This window comes from Sander lucioperca, chromosome 14, assembly GCF_008315115.2.
Source record: "Sander lucioperca isolate FBNREF2018 chromosome 14, SLUC_FBN_1.2, whole genome shotgun sequence".
Classification (NCBI taxonomy): Eukaryota; Metazoa; Chordata; class Actinopteri; order Perciformes; family Percidae; genus Sander; species Sander lucioperca.
Genome location: NC_050186.1, coordinates 32,576,753 through 32,601,822, shown reverse-complemented (window position 1 = coordinate 32,601,822; position 25,070 = coordinate 32,576,753). Strand labels below are relative to the sequence as shown.

General features: G+C 42.6%; 1 protein-coding gene and 1 long non-coding RNA gene across 4 annotated transcripts in view; one reads left to right on the top strand and one right to left on the bottom strand.

Moving 5' to 3' along the window:
* The window catches only part of tln1 (talin 1), a 118,829-nt gene that overhangs the window by 56,142 nt on the left and 37,617 nt on the right, over positions 1-25,070 (top strand). For all 3 annotated transcript variants that reach the window (XM_035991143.1, XM_035991141.1, XM_035991142.1), the window contains 19 exons: positions 1,189-1,483; positions 2,167-2,333; positions 3,731-3,859; positions 4,182-4,295; positions 4,468-4,581; positions 6,574-6,708; positions 8,443-8,571; positions 9,058-9,160; positions 10,304-10,512; positions 10,761-10,880; positions 13,401-13,598; positions 16,650-16,789; positions 16,882-16,975; positions 17,749-17,838; positions 18,919-19,041; positions 19,364-19,507; positions 20,342-20,503; positions 21,109-21,249; positions 23,313-23,494. In XM_035991143.1, coding sequence (XP_035847036.1) covers positions 1,189-1,483; positions 2,167-2,333; positions 3,731-3,859; positions 4,182-4,295; positions 4,468-4,581; positions 6,574-6,708; positions 8,443-8,571; positions 9,058-9,160; positions 10,304-10,512; positions 10,761-10,880; positions 13,401-13,598; positions 16,650-16,789; positions 16,882-16,975; positions 17,749-17,838; positions 18,919-19,041; positions 19,364-19,507; positions 20,342-20,503; positions 21,109-21,249; positions 23,313-23,494 — 2,789 coding nt within the window. The remainder of the gene's footprint in view (positions 1-1,188; positions 1,484-2,166; positions 2,334-3,730; positions 3,860-4,181; positions 4,296-4,467; positions 4,582-6,573; positions 6,709-8,442; positions 8,572-9,057; positions 9,161-10,303; positions 10,513-10,760; positions 10,881-13,400; positions 13,599-16,649; positions 16,790-16,881; positions 16,976-17,748; positions 17,839-18,918; positions 19,042-19,363; positions 19,508-20,341; positions 20,504-21,108; positions 21,250-23,312; positions 23,495-25,070) is intronic.
* On the bottom strand, positions 64-23,301 carry LOC116041473. The gene is made up of 3 exons (XR_004102971.1): positions 23,109-23,301; positions 5,846-5,855; positions 64-77 (listed from the first exon to the last, which is right to left on the bottom strand). It is a non-coding gene; the product is annotated as an uncharacterized LOC116041473 (long non-coding RNA).

The window sequence follows — 25,070 nt, the reverse complement described above, 5'->3', positions numbered from 1 at the left end:
CCGATACCACGTAATAAAGCCCTAAAGAGAATCTACGTTAAAGTAGTTTATTTATGTTCTTTTTCCGTTATAACTGACTGTCAAACTGCAGAATAAAAGAAAGTTCTGGCATTCATTGTTTGTGTTTGTTCATGTTTCACAAAGAGTTTAACCTGAGCCAGACTGACAACAAAGATAGAAATCATATCACATCCATACAGGGATAGTAGTATACACTTGTTAAAACATAATAAAATATATGACACACTGTTATCTGATCAGTACTCGGTATCGGCCGATACGCAAGTTCAGGTATCAGAATCGGTATCGGGAAGCAAAAAATGGTATCGGACCATCTCTAATCATATGTATCGTGATTTAATTTGGGGACCATTTTTTTTTTCCAACGATTCGTTTCAGCAGAATCGGAAAAAAATTATAATTTAATAATTCGCCTACAAATGTTCTGTTCATACTGTACCGCCGACGGAGACTACATCATATCTGTACCAGCAAAACCAAGCAGAAAAAGCAGAACATCCATCTTATGTTCTTATTTACAAAATAATTAAATGTCAGACTGACTGACTGATATGTGATGTCATTCTTCGTAGAAAACTATCAGTTTTTAGAAATGTCTCATGATATATTGTCTCTACAAGTGTATGATTCAGCTTTTGTTTTTGTTCAAGACGGAAAAGAATATCGCAATACTCCATGCTATCGAATCCCAATACTTCTAGAATCGCAATAAAAGAAAATCACGATACGAATCCAATGTATCGGGACAGAATTAAATCGGGATAAAAGCATATCGTCCCAGTCCTAGCTACCTGAGGTCTATCAACTCAGAGTTGGACAATGACCTTCTGAAAGCTGAGGAGAACACTGAATGCTGCCTGAAATCTTTAGTTTAGTTTTTTATTTATCTCGAACAATCAACATACATCACAAAAATCAAATAAAGCACAAAGATAAAACACAATCATTTACAAGTCATTTATCAGTCCGATTTTATCAAAGAACGAGAAAAGGATGAGTACAAGAAGGAGCAGATAGAAGCATAATGCTTATGAAGTCCTGTCCCTGCTTTGCAATATCATATTAGTACGGGATAAACAAATAGAGCATATACAGCATACAAAAATTGTAAGTCATACAATAAAAAAAGCTTTTCTTTCTTCCATTCCTCTTCTAACCCTCATCAAGGTGGTGGCTCCGACCATCAGCTCCCCGGTGTGCCAGGAGCAGCTGATCGAGGCGGGAAAGCTGGTCGCCAAATCAGTGGAAGGCTGTGTGGAGGCGTCGCAGGGGGCCACCAATGACGAGGGCCTCCTGAAGCAGGTGGGCGTGGCCGCCACCGGGGTCACCCACGCCCTCAACGAGCTGCTCCAGCACATCAAACAGTACGCCAGTGGAGGCCATCCCATCGGACGCCACGGAGAAGCCACCGACCGGATCCTGGACGTCACCGAGAACATCTTCAGCTCCATGGGAGACGCTGGTAGGTGACGGGAGCTCAGACCATCACTGCAGGGCTGTGTTCAAAAGCGTTCCCTCATCCACCCGTACACTAGTCCCTATATAGTGTTTATTAAATAGTAACTATATAACTATAAAAATGTCTGACCCCGTTTTAGTTTGGAATCTTGATGCTCTTCAAAGTCTAAATCAAGCTAAATACCAACTTTGTATCAGGGCTGGGTATAAAAAAAATGATTTTCCGATTCAATTCGATCTTTATTTGAATGATATCAATATTGATTAATAAAATCCAGAGATCGTTCTTTTAACCCTAAGAAACCCGCAGGACCGCTGGCGATCTTGGCCGACAATATTAGAATAAAACTGCAACATATTCATATTTATTATTACAACCTCCCTATCCCTTGTTTTATGATGAATTTTGGCTGTTGAATGAATGTTGTTTTTATGTTATGTATGGATGTGTGCAATATAGTTTCTTTTAGGCACCGCTGGGAAGGGGGCACTCGTAATATCGTTGTATTCATTGTAATATAATGACAATAAAGGCTTCTTAATAGGGCTGGGCATTATATCGATCTATCGGGATCGATATATGAGGATAGATATCGTCTTAGATTTTGGATAGCGTGATATGACACAAGTGTTGTCTTCCGTTTAAACACCCAGTTCTCTTCCCTTCCCTCTGGTTTAACCCACCAGGTGAGATGGTTCGACAGGCCCGCATCCTCGCTCAGGCCACGTCTGATCTGGTCAACGCCATCAAGATGGACGCCGAGGGCGAGTCGGACCTGGAGAACTCCCGCAAGCTGCTGTCGGCCGCCAAGCTGCTGGCTGATGCCACCGCTAAGATGGTGGAGGCCGCTAAGGTCTGCCTTCGCCTTTGTCTTTCCTTTACGCCTGCGCTTAAAACAAGGTCAAGGGAGTCTTTATTATCCCTGAGGGGCAAGGCGTGATACAGCCAGCAGCGAACACATACAATCATTACAAAACAACAACAATACAGTAAGGATGAATCACTGAGAGCACGTATAACAGCAGCAACAAGTGAGTTTTTTTATCTGTTACTCCTACATTGGGAAGGCTGTACCTATGGCCAGACGGGAGCAACTGAAATGCCCGCAGCAGAGGGTGATTATGATCTGCTAAGGTCACTTTCACACCTGCCTCATTTAATCCGTTTAAAACCAACCCTGGAGCCCGTGGACTGATAGTCCGCTTGGTTTGGGCCGGTGTGAAAGCTCATCTGAACTCTGGTGCAGAACCAAGAATAGAACTCTGGTCCGCCTGAAAACGGGGTCACGGTTCACTTCCAAGTGAACTAGAGTTCTAAAGGGAAAAAAAGAAATGTCCAAGGCACTCTTCTTGTGAAAAAAGTTAATGAATACAGGCTACAGAATATTTCGTTCTGTATTGACAGTTGCAATATTTGAAAATCGATAATTATTTATTATTTTTTTAAATGACATTTATATCTGCATTTATGTCAAAACCTAGAGACTTTAAAACATCAACATGCCATTTATTAATATGTATTTGTGTCAAAATGACATATAAACATCTTTTTCTATTCTATTTTGCTTGGAAACACTTCCAACATGCTTGCGTGTCACGTGAAAAATAGGCGGCGGCCCTGTTTCTAGCATGCACGCATTTTCAGCGCGGCTCGAGCCGCGCCCGAGACGTGAGTGTCACGCAGGCAGTGTGCACGCTCTAACCCTGTTACCATGGGAGCCGAAATAAAAACGGACACGCCACGCAGCTGACAGGCAGGCAGTGTGCAGGAGCCCTAAGACAGGAGAGCTGACAGTCAGATAGGTAGAAACAATCAAACAGACTTCTTCTTTTCCATTAGCCTGTTTAATGTTTAATGCGCGTGTCAAACTCAAGGCCTGCGGGCCAAATCCGGCCCCTCGCAGATTTTGATCATTCCCGCATATCAATTTAGGTTCACAATAAATACGTTTTTTCCAAAGTTTTTGTCACTTTTCCCGACATTTTGGGCACTGGTTTTCTACTGTATGATGGCAGCGGAACGTTTTTCTGACTTTTTTAGGACTCTATGTGGACCAAACTGTAAGTGAGAAGACTATACGAAACATGCAATAATACAGTCAAAGAGATTTGACTTTTTTTGAAATAAAAGCATCTCCACGTCTGGCCCTTGATGTGATTCTCATTTTCCAGTGTGGCCCTTAGTGAAGTTGAGTGTGACGCCCCTGGTCTAATGTGTAATGTTGTTACATGTGTGCCTCTCCAACCCCAGGGCGCAGCAGCAAACCCTGACAGTGAGGAGCAGCAGCAGAAGTTGCGAGAGGCTGCTGAAGGTCTCCGCATGGCCACCAACGCCGCTGCCCAGAATGCTATCAAGAAACGGCTGGTCAACAAGCTGGAGGTAAAAAAAAAAAAAAAAAAAGGAAGGAGGCCGAGCAAAGAACTGCCCAAATCTGAGTGCCATTTACAATCCTTGATTGTGTTTTGTGTTGCCTGCTGACTGCGGTTGTTTGGTAAATTGCTCTTAAACACATTCAGAGAGGATTTGAATTGCTATTTTTATTCTCAGTCCTTAACATTTTGGTGCTGGTGTTTTTCCTTTGGGACTGGCTAAAAGCTGTTTGGGGGGGTCACCAAAAATGTCTCTATGCAGGAAAAAAAAACCCTGCTAATACAAGCAGTGTTTTGAAGTTGGCACGTGTGTGTTTCCTGTTTCCTGTCAGAATGCAGCCAAACAGGCCGCAGCCGCCGCCACTCAGACCATCGCCGCTGCCCAGCACGCGGCCTCGTCCAGCAAGAACCAGGCGGCCCAGCAGCAGCTGGTCCAGAGCTGCAAGGTAAACCTGGCGCTTCATCTCACACAGACAGAGTGGCTTTGTTTTTGGCTATGGTTTGCATCCTTTAAAGTTCAACAGAAGTTATGAAAGGCATCCAGTTTTAAGGGTCGAACAGTCAGTGATTTGACTTATATCTGTCTGTGTCTGTGTGTGTCTGTCTGTGTGTCATCAGGTGGTGGCAGAGCAGATCCCTCAGCTGGTTCAGGGAGTCCGAGGCAGCCAGTCCCAGCCTGACAGCCCCAGCGCTCAGCTGGCTCTCATCAGCGCCAGCCAGAACTTCCTGCAGGTGACTGTCGCACACACCACTCGCTGCGTTCAATCAGTGAACAACAGAAACACACAGTAGTACAGTGACAGGGCAGCAGACTTCTAACTGAGCGTGCATTGACAGAATAGTGCAATACAGTAATGGTGGTGCAGCAGTGACACGTATAGCCACAAACAGATTGTGTCTTTTAGGTCTTGTCATTTGTTTGTGGTTATTTAGGCTGTGTGATCTGTTCTGATACACAAGACAACACTGAAATGATATGCCGATCTGCTGTACTGGGATGCATTAACACTTAGGTTCATGTTTTTTGGACCAAACAAAGTAGGTGTAAAAGCCCCCTTAGTCTCTACAAGTTTATTTTTATAGTGTCTTAAATGACCTAAATCAGTGTGAGTGAAGAGCTGAAAAGGAACATTCAGAATAAAAACCAACACCATGCTTGGCAGGTGCTAGGTTCCCATTATATTTTATGTACTGTAGATATTCATAGTTTAAGCCAAGGACCCCTTAGCTGAAAGAGAGACGGAGCCCCTACTACATATATTGTATAAAATGAAGTTGCATAATAAACTGAGCCTACAATTACATGTATAAAGCCTTTATACATAATTCTTTTTGCATTGAGTAGTAAGCTATTAAAATAGCTTATTCATTGTAGTAATTGGCATGATTTTATATGCATCTGTGGGTGGCTAGTCATCATCATCTATCATCAGTGGGGATTTATATTTGCTAATAACATGTTGGATTCATTTTAGGACTTTCACATTTTTTTTTAAACCTAACAATAATTTGGAGGCCCCCCTGCATTGACTCTGAGGACCCCCTAGGGAACCCCCTAAGGGACCCCCTGGTCTAGAGGATAAATCTAATGTTTTCAGCCCCCTGATTTTAATAGCATTTCCACTTCACTTAAAGTGCCCATATTATGAAAAAAACACTTTTTCTGGGATTTGGGGTGTTATGTTGTGTCTCTGGTGCTTCCACACACATACAAACTTTGAAAAAAATCCACCCATGGTGTTTAGAGTGAGATACGGTTTCTGAATGTGTCCTGCCTTCAGTCTCTGGGTGAGCTGTTCAAAATCTGCACGGCTTGTGATGTCACAAGCCGTGCCGATCACATCACAAGCCGAAACGAGCAGGCTAACCGCAACCATTAGCTCGTAGCGTTAGCATGCTAACGCTAATGCTAACGCTAGCATGCTAACGCTAGCATGCTACCTCGTTCTCAATAGCAAAGCACTGCTACAACACACACAAGTTCACCATAATCTACAAAAGAACTACTTCCATGTGCGCCCTCATTTAGAAGTCTCCCAGCTAATCCTGCCTTGTGACTGACCGAAGTTGTAGAAACAGCCTTTCTTTTACTGTCTATGGAGCTAGCTAGCTGACATGATCTACATCTGAGCTACTGGACATGTGCAAGTGCAATCAAAGATAGTACAGAAGAAGAAGAAGAAAAGAGGTCTCACTCTGTAGCTAAAACAGAGACCAGGTGAAAAGAGGATCTGCAGCAGTGAGAGAGAGCGGTGCAGTACAACTAAAATATGGTGTTTTTTGAAAATTAAACCATGTAAACCTATTCTGGTACAACCTTAAAATACAATTATGAACCTGAAAATGAGCATAATATGGCTGCTTTAAAGGAACCCGCCTTATTGGGACTTTGTCTTATTCCCCGTATCCCTCAGAGTTAGATAAGTCCATACATACTCTTCTCACCTCCGTGCGTGTCGTAACTCTGTCTGATGCACCCACCACTAGCCTAGCTTAGCACAGATCCTGGAGGTAACCAGCTCCATCTAGCCTACTGCTCCCAATAAGTGACAAAATAACGCCAACATGTTCCTATTTACATGTTGTGATTTGTATAGTCACAGCAAATCACTCCGCCCAAGTAGCAGAAATGCCAATAAACCAGAGCACGTTGTTCTCCCATCCCGGAATGCTGTGTGGACTGGCCAGAGGGCTAACAGTTTGTCTCTTCCTCTCCTCCCCCAGCCTGGTGCTAAGATGGTAACAGCCTCCAAAGCCACCGTTCCCACCATCGGGGACCAGGCCTCAGCTATGCAGCTCAGCCAGTGTGCTAAGAACCTGGCCAGTGCCCTGGCTGAGCTCCGTGCCACCTCCCAGAAGGTACCACGCATCTGCATTCTTCATTGTTTTGTCTTTATGATGTGGACTCACTAACATGCTTTTAAGATTCACACAGGGAGAGCTATATATAACTTAATCTCTATTCTACTGCAAAATGTGTGTAGTTTTTACTTGTTTCATTTCATTATTTACACATATGCATTTAAAAAAAAAGATGCAATGTACAATTTTGGGGGCTTGACAAGTGGCGTTCTCCAGGCAGCATATTCTAGGAAATATTTACAGCAATGTAATAATCAAAATTGCATTTTATGCATGTATTAATAATTTTAGACATTGTAAAAAACAGAGACATAGTTTAGCATAGTACTTGACAACAATGCGTACCATAAACACCTAACTGTTACACAAAGTATAATGAATCAGTCATAGTCTTAACTGCGCACACACACACACACACACACACACACACACACACACACGCATGCACACTAATTTCATTGTGAGTATACACAAACACTATCATTAACAGACACACATTCTTGTGATATGCCTTAGAGCTGCCATCATGTAGTTTTGGAGCCTCTGTGCAGTAGTGATCGGGCGGTGGAGTCCCGCCCATACACCCGCCCGACCAATCACAGCTGTCAGTCATGACGTTTCATCACAATCTTTGAAGCATCACTAATAAAAACCAAACTCATCAGAAAAATTAACACTTGAACAAACATCAGCGTGATCAGAACTACCTTAAATGACTAAAACCATCTTTGGGGAAAAATGTATTTGAGGTGTACTTTGACTTGTTTTAGTTTGGTCCATGTCCATCTTTAGTCAGCCACCAGGGGGCCACAGAGATGTTTGGCTTCACTTAATACAGTCTATGCATCAACCCCTGCGCTATACAGGCTTCAGTTTGGTCTGATGAGTACTAGCCAGTGGTGGAATATACAGTAATTAAGTGCATTTACTCAAGTACTGTAATTAAGTACAAATGTTGAGGTACTAGTACTAGTACTGTTGAGTACTACTTCTACTCCGCTGCATTTCAGAGAGAAATATTGTACTTTTTACTCCACTACATTTATCTGTTACAGCTTTAGTTACTAGTTACTTTACATGTTAAGATTTTTAGACACAAAACACATGTAGTTTATAAAACCTGATGTTTGATTCTAAAGTAAACTAGCCAACAATATAACGGCCTACAAGTCCAGCTGAGATGATCAGACCATTAAACACACACCTGGTTGGAACCTTTACACTTTACACAATGGGAGGAGAGTTCTTTACTTTTAACACTTTAACATTTTCCTGATGATACTTACAGACTTTTACTGTAGTAACATTTTCAATGCAGGACTTTTATTGTAACGGAGTATTTTTACAGTGTGGTATTGGTACTTTTGCTAAAGTAAGGGATCTAAATATTTACTTCACCACTGGTACTAGCCCAAGCTATCGTACAATAATGGATGTACAGATAAACCATTCAATAATATAAAATAGTGGCTACCTCAGTGTTGATCAAGTGACGTGTTTTGCCCAGTATAGTATACTGCCTCAGAGACTTTGTGCGCATGCACACAACGCACACGGTTAGAGTCTTGGCTAGCATGCGAGTAGTTAATTCCCCTCAATCAGCTGGTCCGTTCTTCCATCTTTGTTCAAGCTTGTTGCATAGACAGACACAGCACTCAGATAAGCGTGTGTGTGTGTGTGTGTGTGTGTGTGTGTGTGTGTGTGTGTGTGTGTGTGTGTGTGTGTGTGTAGGCTCAGGAAGCGTGTGGCCCGTTGGAGATAGACAACGCTCTGTCAATGGTGAGAGGTCTGGAGAAGGACATCCAGGAAGCCAAGGCTTCAGCTGACGAGGGCAAACTCAAACCTCTGCCAGGAGAGACGGTGAGACACACGAACACGTCGTTATTCCTTACCAAGTTGTGCCACGCCATGAACTAGACGGATACTAGGGCTGCACAATTATTTGAAATCGCAATATGGACTATTGCAATATCCAAATCGCAGGAATATTTGTCAAAGACAATGTGTCACCCATTCTGAATGAAGTATTGTGGTGCTGCAGAGACGTCCCGGCCTACAGATCCTATCCTACAGACTAAAGAATACATCTGTGTTTGGTACAGATCCTCGCATAAATCACACTATAAACATTGTTCTGTTATTTGCCTTTACCCGAGTAGTCATTGTATCCACGTTATTGGTGATTATATATCTATACTCCCACTGTTTCAATATTTTGTGAAAGCACCAATACCCTACAATATCGACATTGATGTATTTGGTCAAAAATATCGTGATATTTGATTTTCTCCATATCCCCCAGCTCTAGTATAAATTCTTCCCATGTCTCCCTGCTGTGTTGTTCAGCCTGAGAAATGCTCCCAGGATCTGGTGACCAGCACCAAGGCTGTGAGCTCGGCCATCGCCCAGCTGCTGAGTGAGGCCACCCAGGGCAACGAGAACTACACAGGTGGGTGTTAACGTTGTCTATATCCGGTGCCGCCGGAAATTCCACCGGATGTCCGTCACCTTCCGCTTCCTTTGTGTTGGCATTCTAACCTCCGGTGGATTTCTGAGGACTATGGTTAACTGCTCCTCAGATCTCTGCAGGGTAAATCCAGACAGATAGCTAGACTATCTGTCCAATCTGAGTTTTCTGTTGCACGACTAAAACTACTTTTGAACGTACACATGTTCCACCAAAACAAGTTCCTTCCCGAGACTATTTTGCAGCAGCACCGTTATTGCGTCCGGTGCTTAGCGCCTCCCAAGACGATTGTGATTGGTTTAAAGAAATGCCAATAAACCAGAGCACGTTTCTCCCATCCAGGAATGCTGTGTGGACTATCCAGACCTTCCTCCACAGCGCTATGGAGGAAGGTCTGGTAATGCGAGACTAGGTTTAACAAAAACACAGAAAATCAAACATCACTCATTTACTTTGACCAAACAATAAAATACATGTTTAGCACCTGTTAAATGGATTACACAAAGAACCGAAAAGAGACAGACAAAATATACAATATAACTATCACCAACTGTCGAGACCGAGTCAAGTCTCGAGTCCCCAGTGTTCGAGTCCAAGTCACCAAAGAAGAGTCCGAGTCGAGTCCCCATTATCTGAACTCCAGGTCGAGTCACGAGTTCTCCGTCGCTGACTATGAAATTGTGAAATATTCAAATACATTTTTAAAACTCAGCTCATCAAAGGTTATTTCTCTCTGCTTGTTTGTACAATGAAAAAAAAGTTTATTGCAGCTCTTTTTTTCTTCTTCATTGCAGCAGTTTATAGTTCACAGTGCTATATTTTAATTTATAATGCCTTTTATTATCTCAGTCTTTTTGACCATTGCCCATTAAGGTTACATTGCAGCTTGTTTTGCGGTCTCGCTTAATACTGGACCAATGTCAAACATTGTTGTTCCCATCAGTCACTTAGACACAAAATCAGGAAAATAGGGTCCAGGTTGGAAAAAAACGAAGTTAGTTTTTAAAGCTGTAATGGCAATACCGTGAAACCTTGATATTTTTTGCTGAAGGTTATCATACCTGTCAATCTTATACACTCTCGTGCCTACACTGAAGTTGCTCTCCTCTCTCCTGTTGGATCCAGGCATGGCAGCCAGAGACGTGGCCCAGGCTTTAAAGTCCTTGGCCTCAGCGGCCAGAGGCGTGGCTGCCACCACAGGCGACCAAGCAGCGCGTAACGCAGTGCTCGACACTGCCGGTGACATCATGGATAAGTCGGCCAACCTGATCGAAGAGACCAAGAGGGCCATCGCCAAGCCAGGAGATGCAGAGAGTCAGCAGCGGCTGGCCCAGGTCAGACACAGACTGAGGCTACATCTCTACTGCTACATTTTGGTTTAGATATATATATATAGAATATCTTTTGCAATGTTTACACCCTGATCATTTCCTCCCTGATAGTTGCATCATATTTCTGTTGGCAGATTAGACATAAGAGTGACTCAGTGACTTACAGAGACACATAAACTTGTTTGACTCAATTTTCAATGTGTGTGTTTGTGCGTGTGCGTGTGCGTGTGCGTGTGTGTGTGTGTGTGTAGGTGGCTAAGGCCGTGTCTCAGGCCCTGAACAGATGTGTGAACTGCCTTCCTGGCCAGAGGGATGTGGACAACGCCATCCGCACTGTGGGCGAAGCCAGCAAGACTCTCCTGGGTGATTCTGTGAGTGATCAATGACAATGACCAAGTCTCATCCAAAATGATGCGTTCCAGATTCTGAGAAAACAATGTTTCCCAGATGTCGGTGCTACTGCATAGCAACCCCCAACATATTCATTTTTATCTGTGTTTCCTTTGCTACACTGTAAATAAAGTTTAATTATATAGCACTTATCACAGTCAGAGTCACAAAGTGCTCCACAGGCCAAAACACTAAATACATTAAAACAAATCAATAATCATAAAAAGCACAATAAATCATAGTAAAACACAAAAGCATAATATACATAGTAATACAGTCAACAACGAACGCCTGTCTAAAAAGATGCATCTTTGCCTGCTTTTTTAAAGATTTCAACAGAGGCCGTCACTCTTAAAACAAGAGGCACAGCGTTCCACAGTCTAGGAGTGACTTTAGTTGTCAGCCTGGTACAGGGAACAGCCTGTAAGCCCTGATCAGAGCCCCTCAAAGGTCTGCTGACAACATGAGGCTGCAGCAGATCAGTAATGTAGGCCGCTGTCTGACTGTTGATGAGGGCTGGGCGATAAATCGATTTTATCGATTAACTCGAATGTGTAGTTAACGTCGATTTGTTTACATGAAAATCGATTTTCTCCTTAACATCCGCCGACGCTCCCCTCTGGGCTCCCATAGCTCCGAACGGGCTCAGCCCTCGCCCCGCCAGTTTGCCATAGCAATACACAAACAACATGGCAGCGACAGGGACTAACATTAATTCTTTTCTTAACTAGTAGTTTCATTACTTACTTATCCGTAATCTCCGCCGAAATGACCGGCAGCTCGCGGTGCTCTGTCCCCGGCTGAGAGTCACCTATTCTCGGATAACTGAACCACCAGCTACCGCTGACCTGAAGGACCACCACGCGGGCCACCAGAGGCGGTGTTGAGGAACTCTTTTGCGGCTCAACACATCTACTAAATGCCGCTGATACGACCGAGCTGTGATGGAGGTCTGTAGCGGCTTAAACAACTAGCAATCACCGCTCTGTAGCACAGAGCTCCTCTTCGACGTTTGTTTCTACCGCTAGTTACTACTAGGAGCTAGCTACAGGTATGCTACATTCAAGAGACCATGGGATGTTAATGTACGTTACTCAGCAACAGGTGAAAATAGGGGCAAGGTTGCGCAATAACGTTAAAATGATTTGAACTTTTAGCGAGGAACGAGAAGTGAATTACCTGTATGTGTGAAAACAGCTTTATCTCACACATCAGTTTGTTTGTTGTTGAATATATAGCACCCCCCATCCAAAAAAAGGGAAAACACTCAAACCAATTTATTTTTCCACAAAATTGGCATGAATAATCATAATGGTATACATGCCCCATGTGTGTGCCTGTGTGTGCGTCAAAACAAAATGAAGTTAAAACTTGTTTTGAACAATTTCTTTGTCATCTGCAGATTGATTTTAAGTAGGGGGAGAAAAAATCGATTTAAATCTTAAATCGGATTTTTTTGGAAAAAATCAGGGATTTTATTTTTAGGTCATATCGCCCAGCCCTACTGTTGATGATGTTGATGTTATTTGACCATTGATGTTTACAGTTGAGTTGCTCTCTCCATCACATCTGCAGTTAAGGTAAACATGATGGAGAGACACAATGGAGAGCAAAAAACTGACCAATGAGAAAGAAGCAGAGGGAACTGTTAACAAAAGGACATTTATCAAACGACTAAAAGACCAATAGTTTATGACTACACAAATGTTTGTTTGCAAGTTTGAAGTTTAACTTTTGAGGTGACCATTTTTTTGCTTGAGTTAGTGATTTTTGTTTGATACTTGAGTAGCGGCCGCCGTACTTCCAGGTGCTTGTCGTGTTGCAGCCACGGAGCTCAGTAAGCGCCGCTCTAAAGTCTGGCTTTATTTTATGTTGAAAAAGCCCGGTAAAACTGTCAATCACCATTGAATCAAAATAAAATGTTCTTCTTATCTGTGAAAAAATCATGTCGAGAATCAAGAATCGGAATTGGAATCAGAATTGTTCAAATCAAAACGACGCCCCACGCTGCTGTCTGCCGTGTTGTTTCTTAAGCCCCGTTCAGACCAAAGTTTCGGGACGAGACAAAACCATTCAGAACATCGCAGAGAAAAGTTTCAGCGGTCTGACCCGGCCTGTCTCAGCTGGACTCAAACAGCTGATGGCGATGGCGTCGAGTCACCAGAGGCTGGAAGTGACATCAGCTGTTTCAGCAGCAAGCATCTCACTATCATTAACGTTATCCAGATTCATATTATAGACGCAATAAATGATAAATGTAGCTACAAAAAGCCTGGAAGTCGGAAGTTAGTACGGAAGTACAAAGAGTCGTTGCTATGGAGATGATACACCATCTCGTCTGGTCTCATTGGTGTGAACTGGCAGCTTTCAGAACGCTGCAGACCGACGCGTTGCAAGTAGCTGCAGGTTTACACTTGTCTCTGTGCGAATCTTTGGTCTGACCTGGGCTTTACAGCTCTCATTGTCCTCTCATTGTGTTCCCCCCCCCCCCCCCTATGTAGTTCCCGTCCAGTGGAAGGAGCTTCCAGGAGGTCCAGGCTCAGCTCAACGAGGTCGCGGCCGGTCTGAACCAGTCAGCCAACGAGGTGGTCCAGGCGTCCAGAGGGACTACCCAGGACCTGGCCCGGGCCACCAGCAAGTTTGGACAGGACTTCAGCAACTTCCTGGATGCTGGCGTTGACATGGCCGGAACATCCCAGGTCAGTGTAATGAGAGAATACTCACACACAAGTAGGGATGCAGCGAAATGGAAATCCTTCACGGAAGCCGAATATAATGAATAACTTGGCCGAATGCTGTTTTTACAGTGCAGTATAAGAAATGAACAATTATTTAAAGAAAGGCAACATCAAAAAGAAAGGTCTTCAGCCATACAAATAGCCTTATAGCAACAAAGCACAATATAACTTACAAAAATATAATTATAAATATTTTTATTTGGCCATCTTTGAGCCCCTCTTCTTGAATAGACTATATTAGGTCAAACTGACTGCTGAAAGAATGTGACGTACTCTGTACGCCTACAACAAAAAGTGCATTGAAAAGAGTGCAAAAAAAGGGGGATGGATGAATAATGGTCCTCGACATACGTTGTTGACACTTTTGACAGTGCTTCAGCGCGGATCACTTAGAGTGATCACCGCCACACGGAAAAAAGAGAGAAAAGAAAAGAGACTGCAGCTGTTCAAAGGATAACGAGCCGCTTATGATCACGGGCTCGCCTCGAGACGAGAGAGAAGAGAGAAGTCTCTGTCCGTGTTTGACAGACACACCTGGGGCGAAACCAGCCGTACAGTAAGGTTTAAACAGTCCTAGTCCAGCTCTCACTAACACACACACTGCCAACGTGTTTGCTGCATTTATAAAGCGCGCGCACCTTTCACTCTACGCTGGTTGCTGTTTGATTGCGTCGTCAAAAACCGTAGGCTATTTGTTCAGTCAAATTTACTCAGCCTTTTTATTTATTCTAAACATTTTCGTTTGCATCCCTACACACAAGTGATGCTGGCTGTGGCCAGAGGTGAAACAGGCCTAAAACGTTCCAGCAGAGGGGGCTGCAGCTGTTAATCTGCAGTGTCTATAGAGCTGGTAAGTCCCGCCCCTTCCGCTAATCGCCCTGGACCTCAAAGTGGAAAAACCGTCAATGCAAGTGAATGGGAGAAAATAATTATTTTCTGTACCCGTTTGAATTTTGCCATGAATGTGAACATATGTTGTGTGTGAATTTTTTATATAATTTTTCGTGTAAAGAATGCTTCAATTTAGCGGGTAGAATTTTGATACGGTTAGACTTTGTGTGAGAGCACTTTGTGGACTACAGCTCTTCGCTGCTTCTAGCAGAGTAGTGGGTAAGTCAACGTTTGCTATTTTCACATACCTGATCCGTTTTATCCAGCGATTCCTAGTTTTTACTTCAGACGGGAATCTGAAGAAAAGAACAGCCCATTTTGTTTGAATGGTGACATTTGGGTACAAAACACACAGGCATCTCGATCTGTCTTCATAGATTATCGCACCGTGATTTATGGAGGGAAAATGCGTTATGGGGTGACGTCACATATGCGACATGTAGTCTTTCTAGTTTTGTCTTTTCCACAACGGCTAGCCGAAGAATCATGCAATATACTGTCAAACTCGTTACATGAAAAATTATATAAAAAATTCACAGACAACATATGTTCACATTCATGGCACAATTCAAACGGGACCAGAAAATAATTATTTTCTCCCATTCACTTGCATTGACAGTTTTTCAACTTTGAGGTCCAGCGGGGTTTTACGGAAGGGGCGGGACTTACCAGCTCTATTGTTTGTGTGTTTAACTTCTGTTTGCCTTTGCCTTTTATTTTGTAGTTGTTTTTTTTTATCATTATCATTACGTTTTTTTGTTAACTTTTTATATTGTTACCTCCCGTTCTGTAGAGCTGCAACAATTCCAAATTTTGCTGTACGATAAATTTTTCTCACAAATAATTGCGATTAACTTTCTCTTTCAGTCAAAGTTAAGTTCAGTTAAAACATTTATTCATTTATTACTTTTTATTTTATCCCTCCCATTTTCTAAAAGTTTCTATATCAGAAATGTGGGTTTCTTTCAACCAAATAGTTAAAAAAAATAATGTGGTTGGTTCACTACAACGCTCTTCACAAGTAAAATAAATGATCAGTGACAAAAACGTCAGGGAAGAGTGACAAAAACATTGAAGAAAGTGTCAAAAAGTAGTTACCTGAAAACAGCGTGTAGGTCCTTTTTAGCATCTCACATCACACTTTCAGTCACAACAACCACTACAACGGTCAGAAACATTGTGCCAAAAAATGAACAATAACGTCGCTGTCAACGGGCTTATCTGCTAATGTTAGCTTTCGACCGTTACCTTGAAAACCATCCAGCAAATAGACGGTACCCTAGGGTGCCGTTACCTGAAACCGGTGATTTAACGTCACCGCTCATTTTACACACAGTTTAACAACAAAACAAACCGCTGAGTGAACATTAATACGTTTTTCATGTTGGTTTTGAGCGGTATGCACCCCCACTAACCTGGAAAAAGGTTTTAAAATAGTAACGTTGATACAGCGTGTCGGAGGAATACAGCGTCTCCTGCAGCGGGAGTCAGAGGCAGAGGGACCGTCACCGCAGCGTTCGCTAACGTTAGCTTCTTGTCTCATCTGGGGTCTGATGAATAGTAAATTCATCAACTTCAGTGTCCACAATGCTATTTTCCAATAAACTGTAGCTGTCATATTTCACGGGACCCGCGTGAGTGCAGATTTCATGTCGTGGCTTTCGTCGCGGTTTGTCACTTTGCCTAAGATAGAGTGACAAGTAGTACTCGCCCTATTGTTTATTTGGTTGCCAAGACTTCGCGAGTGACGACCTCCTGTCACTGTTCCAGTTGCTCGCCCTAAAGGGGAGAGAGAGCGGATGACAGTTGGCTTGAGTTCAGTAGAGCAGACGGCTCTGCAGAGTCATGTAATTACGACTTTATGACTTTTCATAAACAGCTGAAGGAGCGGCGGTGCGTGGTGTACATAGCGGAAACCCTATTATGTGTCTGCCCTATTTGTGATAAAAAAATTCTATCAACATAGAGGAAACACTGGACAATTATGTTACAGGCCTACCGTTGCCTATTTTTACTCAGTGTTGCACTGCACAGCACCTTGTAACCATGGTTTTGAAAGGCACTATAACTGTGAAGTTTCTGAAACACTCTACATGCCTCCGTCCTCCTCCTCTCCTCCAGTCTAAAGAGGACCAGACGCAGGTGGTGTCCAACCTGAAGACCATCTCCATGTCCTCCAGCAAGCTGCTGCTGTCAGCCAAAGTCCTGTCCACTGACCCCAGCTCGCCCAACCTCAAGAACCAGCTAGCAGCCGCCGCTCGGTAACAAACACTTCTCTCTCCGGCTCTTTGTCTGCCACGTCGTTTTCTCGCTGCCCCTCTGTCTTCACATATCTGAGCCTTTGTGTTCACAGGGCAGTGACAGACAGCATCAACCAGCTGATCACCATGTGCACTCGGCAGGCGCCCGGTCAGAAGGAGTGTGACAACGCTCTCAGAGAGCTGGAGGTAACAACAACCATCAGACAACCATCCACCTGTTACAGGGCTCTTCAGCGTTTTGTAGGCCAAGGACCCCTAAGCTCAATTCAGTTAGATTTATTGTGTCAAATCACAACAGGAGTTATTTTAGGACACTTTACAGATAGAATAGACCACACTCTATCGTTTACAAAGACCCAGCAAAGAGAGAGCCGGAGTAGGGACCCCCTACATATACTGTATACAATTAAGTTGCATGTTAAACAGGGTGGGATGGATGAGAATGAATGGATACTAATATATTATTCATATGTACAGTATATATTTATACATCATGTGGAAGGCACAGTAAATCCCTAAGCTTAACGGTATAGCTACCATAGTGGCTGCCTTACCTATAGCAAGCTTATCTTCAATGTGCAAATTAAATGTTTCTTCACAAATATGCCAATTTATCTTTGTTATTTTAATTTGTTGGATTCATATTAATCTATATTTTCAGACATCTTACATTTTTGAAAGATTTTTTAACATAATTTGGTAGCCCCCCTGCACTAACTCTGAGGACCCCTTAGGGGTCCCGGACCCCCAGTTGAATATCTCTGAGAGACAGAGCAGGGACAGGGCATATTAAACTGGGTCTACAATAAACGTACAGGGCTGCCATAATAGTGCAGTCCATAGTGGAACCGGGTTTCGGTACCAAACCATAATGTGTAGGCACATTGTGTTATCATTGTGAGTGTGTGTCTGTGTCTGTGAGCGTGTGCACACTGTGACTGTGTTGTGCCTGTGTGCAGTCGGTGAGGGGGATGCTGGACAACCCGACAGAAGCCATCAACGACCTGTCGTACTTTGACTGCATCGACAGTGTCATGGAGAACTCTAAGGTAGAACGTTCTGTACTTCACTGCTGCTCTTCTACTGTGTTTGGTTCTCTACCATCACTTGTTGCTCATCTCATTTTCCTTTGTTCACCCTCCTCTCATTTCTTCACTTCTTTGCTAAAGCATGCATTCAGTGTCGTAAAAAGGCAGTTCACTTTCTCTCACGATACAGTATGTGCTGCTTTGCTCCATTAAAATGTACATTTATTTATCAGAGGAAGTGCTGCCCCAAGTGACAATAAAGCAGTCTTTCCCCAGAATTTAAAGTATCCCAGTGAAACTACTCCTGTTGTCCTCGGGTCAAATTTGACCCATTTTCAAAAAGTTTCTCCATCAGAAATTTGGGTTACTTTTGACAAAATTGTGGAAAAAAAATAAGGTGGATTGGTTCCATTAAACGCTCTTCACAAGTAAAATAAATGATCAGTTCACTACTTTCATTGAATTTAGGTTTTTATTCAATTTTATAGCATTTGAAAAGAAAAAAATGACAAAAAACTTTAGGATTAGTGACAAAAGAAGAAAAAAATTCCATTGTAATTTTGGAAAACAAAAAGTTGCATGGTCGACGGGAAGACAACACAAGGGTGTGGTTTTTCACTATGTTAAGAAGATTTTTATGATACTAGTGCTGATCCATGATTGCTACCTATACCACAACCTTACTGAAATAAATATCAACATGTCACCTTTGTTCATTTAACAAAAGAAGCCAAAGCTCTCAAATGTTAAATGTTAAAAAAAATAAAAGTGACCCTACAAGAACTCCATAAATGGAATGCGAGGTTTTTGAGTTATTTCAGGAACTGTCTGATCAAGGGTTAGGTGAACAAGACAATCATTCTGAGCAGACATTTGATGCAAGCGTTCAGTGCTTGTGAGTTTTTGATACCCTGGAATACAGACACAAGTCAGTCCTTACCAACAAAGTTACTTTTTCAGTTATCGGTTATGCTTGTGCATGACTCTTTCACTGATCTCTTTGCTCTTTATCCCTGTTTGCTCAGTGGATTGGTCACCATAAACAACATCTAAAGACACAATGAAAATATTCTCCAAACTAAACCATGTCTCTTGTGTCAGGTCCTCGGTGAGTCCATGGCCGGCATTTCCCACCATGCCAAGAACTCCAACCTGCCAGAGTTTGGGGATTCAGTCAGTGGTGGCTCCAAAGCTCTGTGTGGTCTGACTGAAGCAGCTGTACAGGTAAACCTTTATTTTTTCATAAAAATCACGATAAAAAAATGTATGCTACTTTTGTGCAACTCTTCCTAGGCCGTCAGCCTGATCTGCATGAAACTTTGCATGTAGAATCTGTGGACCCTCATGACAAAAAGTTATCAAAAGAATGTTGATAATCCAAAATATGTGCAAGTTTTTTTATGGCTAATAATGGCTCTTTTGATGGTATAGGTCGGTGACCCCTGACTCAGAGACAAACAATGTAGTCTGGTTTGGTTGTGTTTTATAATACGTGCACTTGTAATACTTACCACAATGTAAACTGACCAGTGTTGTTGATCTCCAGGCTGCCTATCTGGTGGGAGTATCAGACCCCAACAGTTCAGCAGGTCAGAAGGGCCTGGTGGACCCTGCTCAGTTTGCCCGGGCTAATCAGTCCATCCAGATGGCCTGCCAGAACCTGGTGGACCCAGCCTGCACCCAGTCTCAGGTACATGCTGATCTCACTGCCAGATCACACTAATAGCCAGTTTTATCATCAGTCGTCTTCATCTTGCTTTGTGAGTCTATACGTAACTCAAAGCGTATTTATTTAGAATGGCTTTTAAAGGTATAGTAAGTGATGTTAATCCAATACACACTTTGTCAAACTCAGCGAATATCTCCTTACGGTCACCTAGCTCTCTATTTTCTGTGAGCGCTGGAAAAAATCCAGTACAGCACTGGCTGTGTAAATGGAAAACAAACAGAAAGGAGTGAACGAGCCACAAAACACTATTCCAGCCAATTGGCAACAGGCAGCGACAGTTGATGGTAGGGGGGAGGGGGGAGGGGGGAGGCAGCAGGTGAATGTGCCGGCCGGCCGGCCAGTAGTTATCAGTCCATGAATCTGGGGGTGGAGCTTCAGAAGGGGGGGTTGAATTTGTTTCGCAGTTGAGTTCAAATAACATTTGCGCAGAATCGCTCACCGCACCTTTTAATACATAGTAGAGGGGTGAGATTTTCCCTCTCCTCTTTTTTTCAGATTTTTACTGTATTCAATGTTTTATTCTTTTTATTGTATGTTATGTTGTTTTATTCTTGGTCCTTGATGTAAAGCACTTTGGATACCTGCTGGTTGCTGTAAAGCCCTAAATAAATTAGGGATAGACCGATTCATGGCCCTGGATGATTATCAGGTCGTTTTTGGCAGTTTGCAGATTTTTAATGATAATGCAGAAGTTAATGAATTAAAAAGTGTTCTACTTTGGTCTAATCGGTATGGGCCTTAAAAAAACAGTATCGGTCGATTGATATGTGGTTGAACACGTGTTTGTCTGCCCAGGTGCTCTCTGCAGCCACCATCGTGGCCAAACACACCTCGGCACTGTGTAACGCCTGCCGCCTGGCCTCCTCCAAAACTGCCAATCCGGTTGCCAAGAGGCAGTTTGTCCAGTCAGCCAAAGAGGTGGCCAACACCACTGCCAATCTGGTCAAGTCCATAAAGGTTAGTAGTACATCATCAATTAAATGAAAAGCATGTACTCTGTGTTGAGTGAAAGAAAATGTCTGATTTGCATGTCTTAGCACTGGGCTCCCCTTAAAGGCTGGGGACAATTCTTAATGTAAACATGACTATTTTTACAGCTAGGGCTGGGCAATATATCTATATTATATTGATATCGTGATATGAGACTAAATATCATCTTAGATTTTGGATATCGTAATATCGTAATACAAGTGTTGTCTTCTGCATTACAGTAAAGTGATGTCATTTTCTGAACTTTCCAGACTGTTTTGTGTATTATATATTTTGTGAAAGCACCAAAAGTCAACCCTACAATATCATCGCAATATCGATATCGTAATATTTGATTTTCTCCCCATCGCCCAGTCCATTTACAGTATTAGTTCTCTGAGAATCTCTTTCATATCCAAGCAAAATTGGTGCTGTAACTGCAATATCTCTCATTGAATCGAAATTTAATTGAATCAGAAGTCTTATCAAATCGGGACCTTGCGAATCGGAATCAAATCGATTCGGGAAATCGGGCGATACCCAGCCCTAATAGCAATGCAATCAGTGTAATCGTGACTAAACCCTCTGTGCAGGCTTTGGATGGAGCCTTTAACCATGAGAACAGAGAGAAGTGTAAGGCAGCCACTGTTCCTCTGATAGAAGCTGTGGACAACCTAACTGCCTTCGCCTCCAACCCAGAGTTCGCCAGCATTCCTGCTCAGATCAGCCCCGAGGTATGTCAACACCTTAACAAGTCAGTTCAATCAGAAATGCATTGAGAGCAGGATCTGATGATGATCATTCACTGTCTGCTCCAACGTTAAATAATTAAGATAATTTAACTTGAATTGATCCCCAGAGGGGACATTTGGTAGACTTGTTTCCCTGTTCTGTGTTCATAGAATGCAGGTGAGTCAGTAAGTAAGGGGAAGCACTATTAAAGGGGTGATAGAGTGATTATATAGGGTATCTCACACTGTTCCTTAAGGTCTCCTAATAGGGTATGTAACATTGGTTGGGCTGAAAATGGCCCGGGTGCTGTTCTATGGGCCCTAATGCAACCCTGTGAAAAAGCCCTGGATGAAAAGAGAGGATTTCCACGGAGCTCCGTCATGGCCGGCAGCCCGCGGCACTCCATACCCAGCGCAAAGTCACCGTTTCTGGGTTACTGGACTACCAAATGCCGCTGCCCTGACGGAGCTCCACGGCCAGCAGCTCGCTGCTCTCCCTCCCCTCTTCCTGCTTAATGGCCGGTGTGTGTGAGTGAGAGCGCGGTCAGCGAGCTTATTACGCCCCGCAATCTCTTGTGGAGCATTATAACCTCAAAAAACCACAGGTTCCAGTTAATCTTATAATGGATATGTGTGTGGAGTTATTTAAACAAGCGATCAGGGAAATAAACGCCTCTTGTCTCTAGTCTCCTGATAGAGCTCCAGCCAGCTCACAGCGGGGTCTGTGAAGAACGACAGGCTGGGCTGCAAGCCAGTGACTCTGGCAGGCACCTGCCGGCTGTCACGTCAGACTGTGGAGCTTGTTAAGTCCTACACAGTCAGACCACATTTGCAATTAGCCATACATTTTCGTAAAACGGCCCGTATTTGAGATCTACATAGTTGATTTCTTGCATAAAAAAGTGAATTTAGTAATGAAATAGCAGACGGACAATGTATAACATTTCTGAGATCTGTGTGACCTAGATTCAGAAGACCAGCTGGCCTCAGATCAGTGGTTTGTATGTAAATGTTGTGGCGTGACAAAGGTAGAGACTAGAGCCAAATAAGGTACAGCGACCGAGTTGACGTCAACTATGAGCTTTGTTGACATTCGCCCGTTTTCAGCAGCAGTTTCAAATTGTGAGATTTGCAGAGGAAAGGGATGTCAATGGGACTTTGAGCTTCTATGTATGGCCTGTTTTACCCACCGAACTGTCGTAATTCAACTATGACAAAGGTAAAATCGGTTTTGCATTCTATCACCCCTTTAAGGGTTTGTACTCGGTAGGGCTGCACAATATGTAGTTTTTTTTATCGTCATCGCAATATCAACTGTCGCAATATACATATCGCGAAAGGTTGCAACATATCGCAAAAGACGAGATTTTTTTGTGTTAGTTGAAAGAAAATATGGGTTCTTATAGGTTAAAGCGTAACTTTCTTTTTTCAGTGGTGCCTTTTATGTTAAATTTAATGTTTAATATGTTCAATAAAAGAAAGTTGGAAATGATTTCCTTTCATTTTTTTTAAATTCAATGCAATTTGTTGTATTTTATCAGAATACTGAAAGCAGCAGAACTGAGCACAGTTTAATATGAGTTTATATTTATTGCAACCGGTATGTAGAGTAGAAAAAGCTGTTGAAACCGGAGCGTTCCAAACAGTGGGAAATCTGAGGTTTTGGCTCACAGGGATTTCTTTTAAATAAGTCTACCAGACAGGGATAGCAGTATACTACTATCCCTGTATGGATGTGATGGGATTGCTAGTATTGTTGTTAAACTCTTTATGAAAGTTGAACAAACACAAACAATGAACGCCACAGGATGCCACTTTCTTGTATTATCCAGTTTGACAGCGAGTCATAACGAAAACGGGACAAATAAACTACTTTAAAGTGGATTTTCTTCAGGGCTAAATTATGTGGTGTCGGATCAGTGCATAAACTCCGGTACTTACCGATACCAGAGTCAGACAGTATTGGAGGCTTTTCCGATACTGGTATCAGAACATCTCTATTATATAGTATATCTTACTCTAGCGAGTCATTTTCATCCAAATTGATTTCCACTCATTTTCCTCAGGGCCATGCAGCCATGGAGCCCATCGTGGCGGCAGCGAAGGCGATGCTGGAGAGCTCGACCGGCCTGATCCAGACTGCCCGCTCCCTGGCTGTCAACCCCAAAGACCCCCCCAAGTGGTCAGTGCTGGCTGGCCACTCCAGGACCGTGTCTGACTCCATCAAGAAACTCATCACCAACATGAGGTAAACTCCACTAGGGCTGACAATAGCGATTATTTTCATTGTCGATTAATCTGTCGATATTTTTCTGGATGAATGGATTAGTTGTTTGGTCTCTAAAAAGTTGAAAAATGTGGATCAGTGTTTCCCAAAGCCCAAGATGACATCTTCAAATGTCTTGTTTTGTCCACAACTCAGTTTACTGTCACAGAGGAGAGATGAAACTAGAACATATTCACTTTTCACAAGCTGACATCACACAAGTTTAACTTTTTCTTTTCATAAAAAAATGCCAACTAATCGATCTCCTGCTACTGGCTGGGCTGCCTCCCACCTTTTCTTACATGTCTTCTACTCTGATGGAACTCTCTCTTTCTCAGTGTAGACTCATTGCTACTTCCACATTTAGCAGAGCCAGCACCAACGTTATTGCATCTTTAGTATTTGCAACTCCTTAGTTCCACTTACATTTTTGTCTCTCTTAAAGGTACACTGTGTAGTGTTTTAAGTATTTTATTAGCTAAAATCAATGTCTTCATTCATAAATATGTCCTCATTGGTGTAAAATGACCTCTGCCAATGATCTGACTTATCCTCGTAAGTGAAGAATTTCTTATCTGTATTTATGTTGGACGGGCAAGTCCAAGGAGGCTTCCATGTCGTTCCTCCATTTTGAAAAACTATAATCTCTGAGAGGGACATACAGCACTAGCCTACCTGTCTAGCTAATCCACAACGTGTTTTCGTTCAGAGCCAGCGTCACGTGACTGAAACCATCAGTGAGAGGAGCTTGTCACTGCCCCGGCACATTTGAAAGCCTGCGCTGCCCTTTAGTTCATAATGGAGGATCCTTCTTATGCCGAGCCACAGGAGAAGGAATCCTCGTCGCCAAAAAAGCGAAAATTGGAAGACATGTTGTCATAGCGTCTTGGTACATAACGGCTACGGTAGTTGGAACACACATTTGAAAAAGCAAGGCGCTAGAGAGCACTATTCGTTTGAATGCAAAATACAATTTCACCACTAGATGGGAGAAATTCCTACACAGTGTACCTTTAACTTCTGGTTGATAGTGCTGGCTATAGTAAATACAAATAAAAACGAAAAGGAGAGAATGAATTAAGTTTTTTGGGGATTGGCTGTCAGACTGAAATTTGCAATAAGGTTACTTCATTTGTGTATGAATATCAGTGGTATTAAGTATATTTTCTCAAGTACTGTACTTAAGTACAGATTTAAGGTACTAGTACTTATACTTAAGTCTTTTCTTTTCATGCCATTTTCTACTTCTACTCCGCTACATTTCAGAGAGAAATATTGTACTTTTTACTCCACTGCATTCACCTGACAGCTTTAGTTACTAGTTTTTTTGCGCACACATGTAGTTTATAAAATATGTTTTATTCTAAATTAAACTAGCCAACAATATAACAGCCTACAAGTCCAGCTGAGATGCTTTTCTGCATTAAATACTTTTACTTTTAATGCTTTAAGTACATTTTCCTGATGATACTTACATATTTTGACTTAACTAACATTTTCAATGCAGGACTTTTACTTGTAACAGAGTATTTTTACAGTGTGGTATTAGTACTTTAAC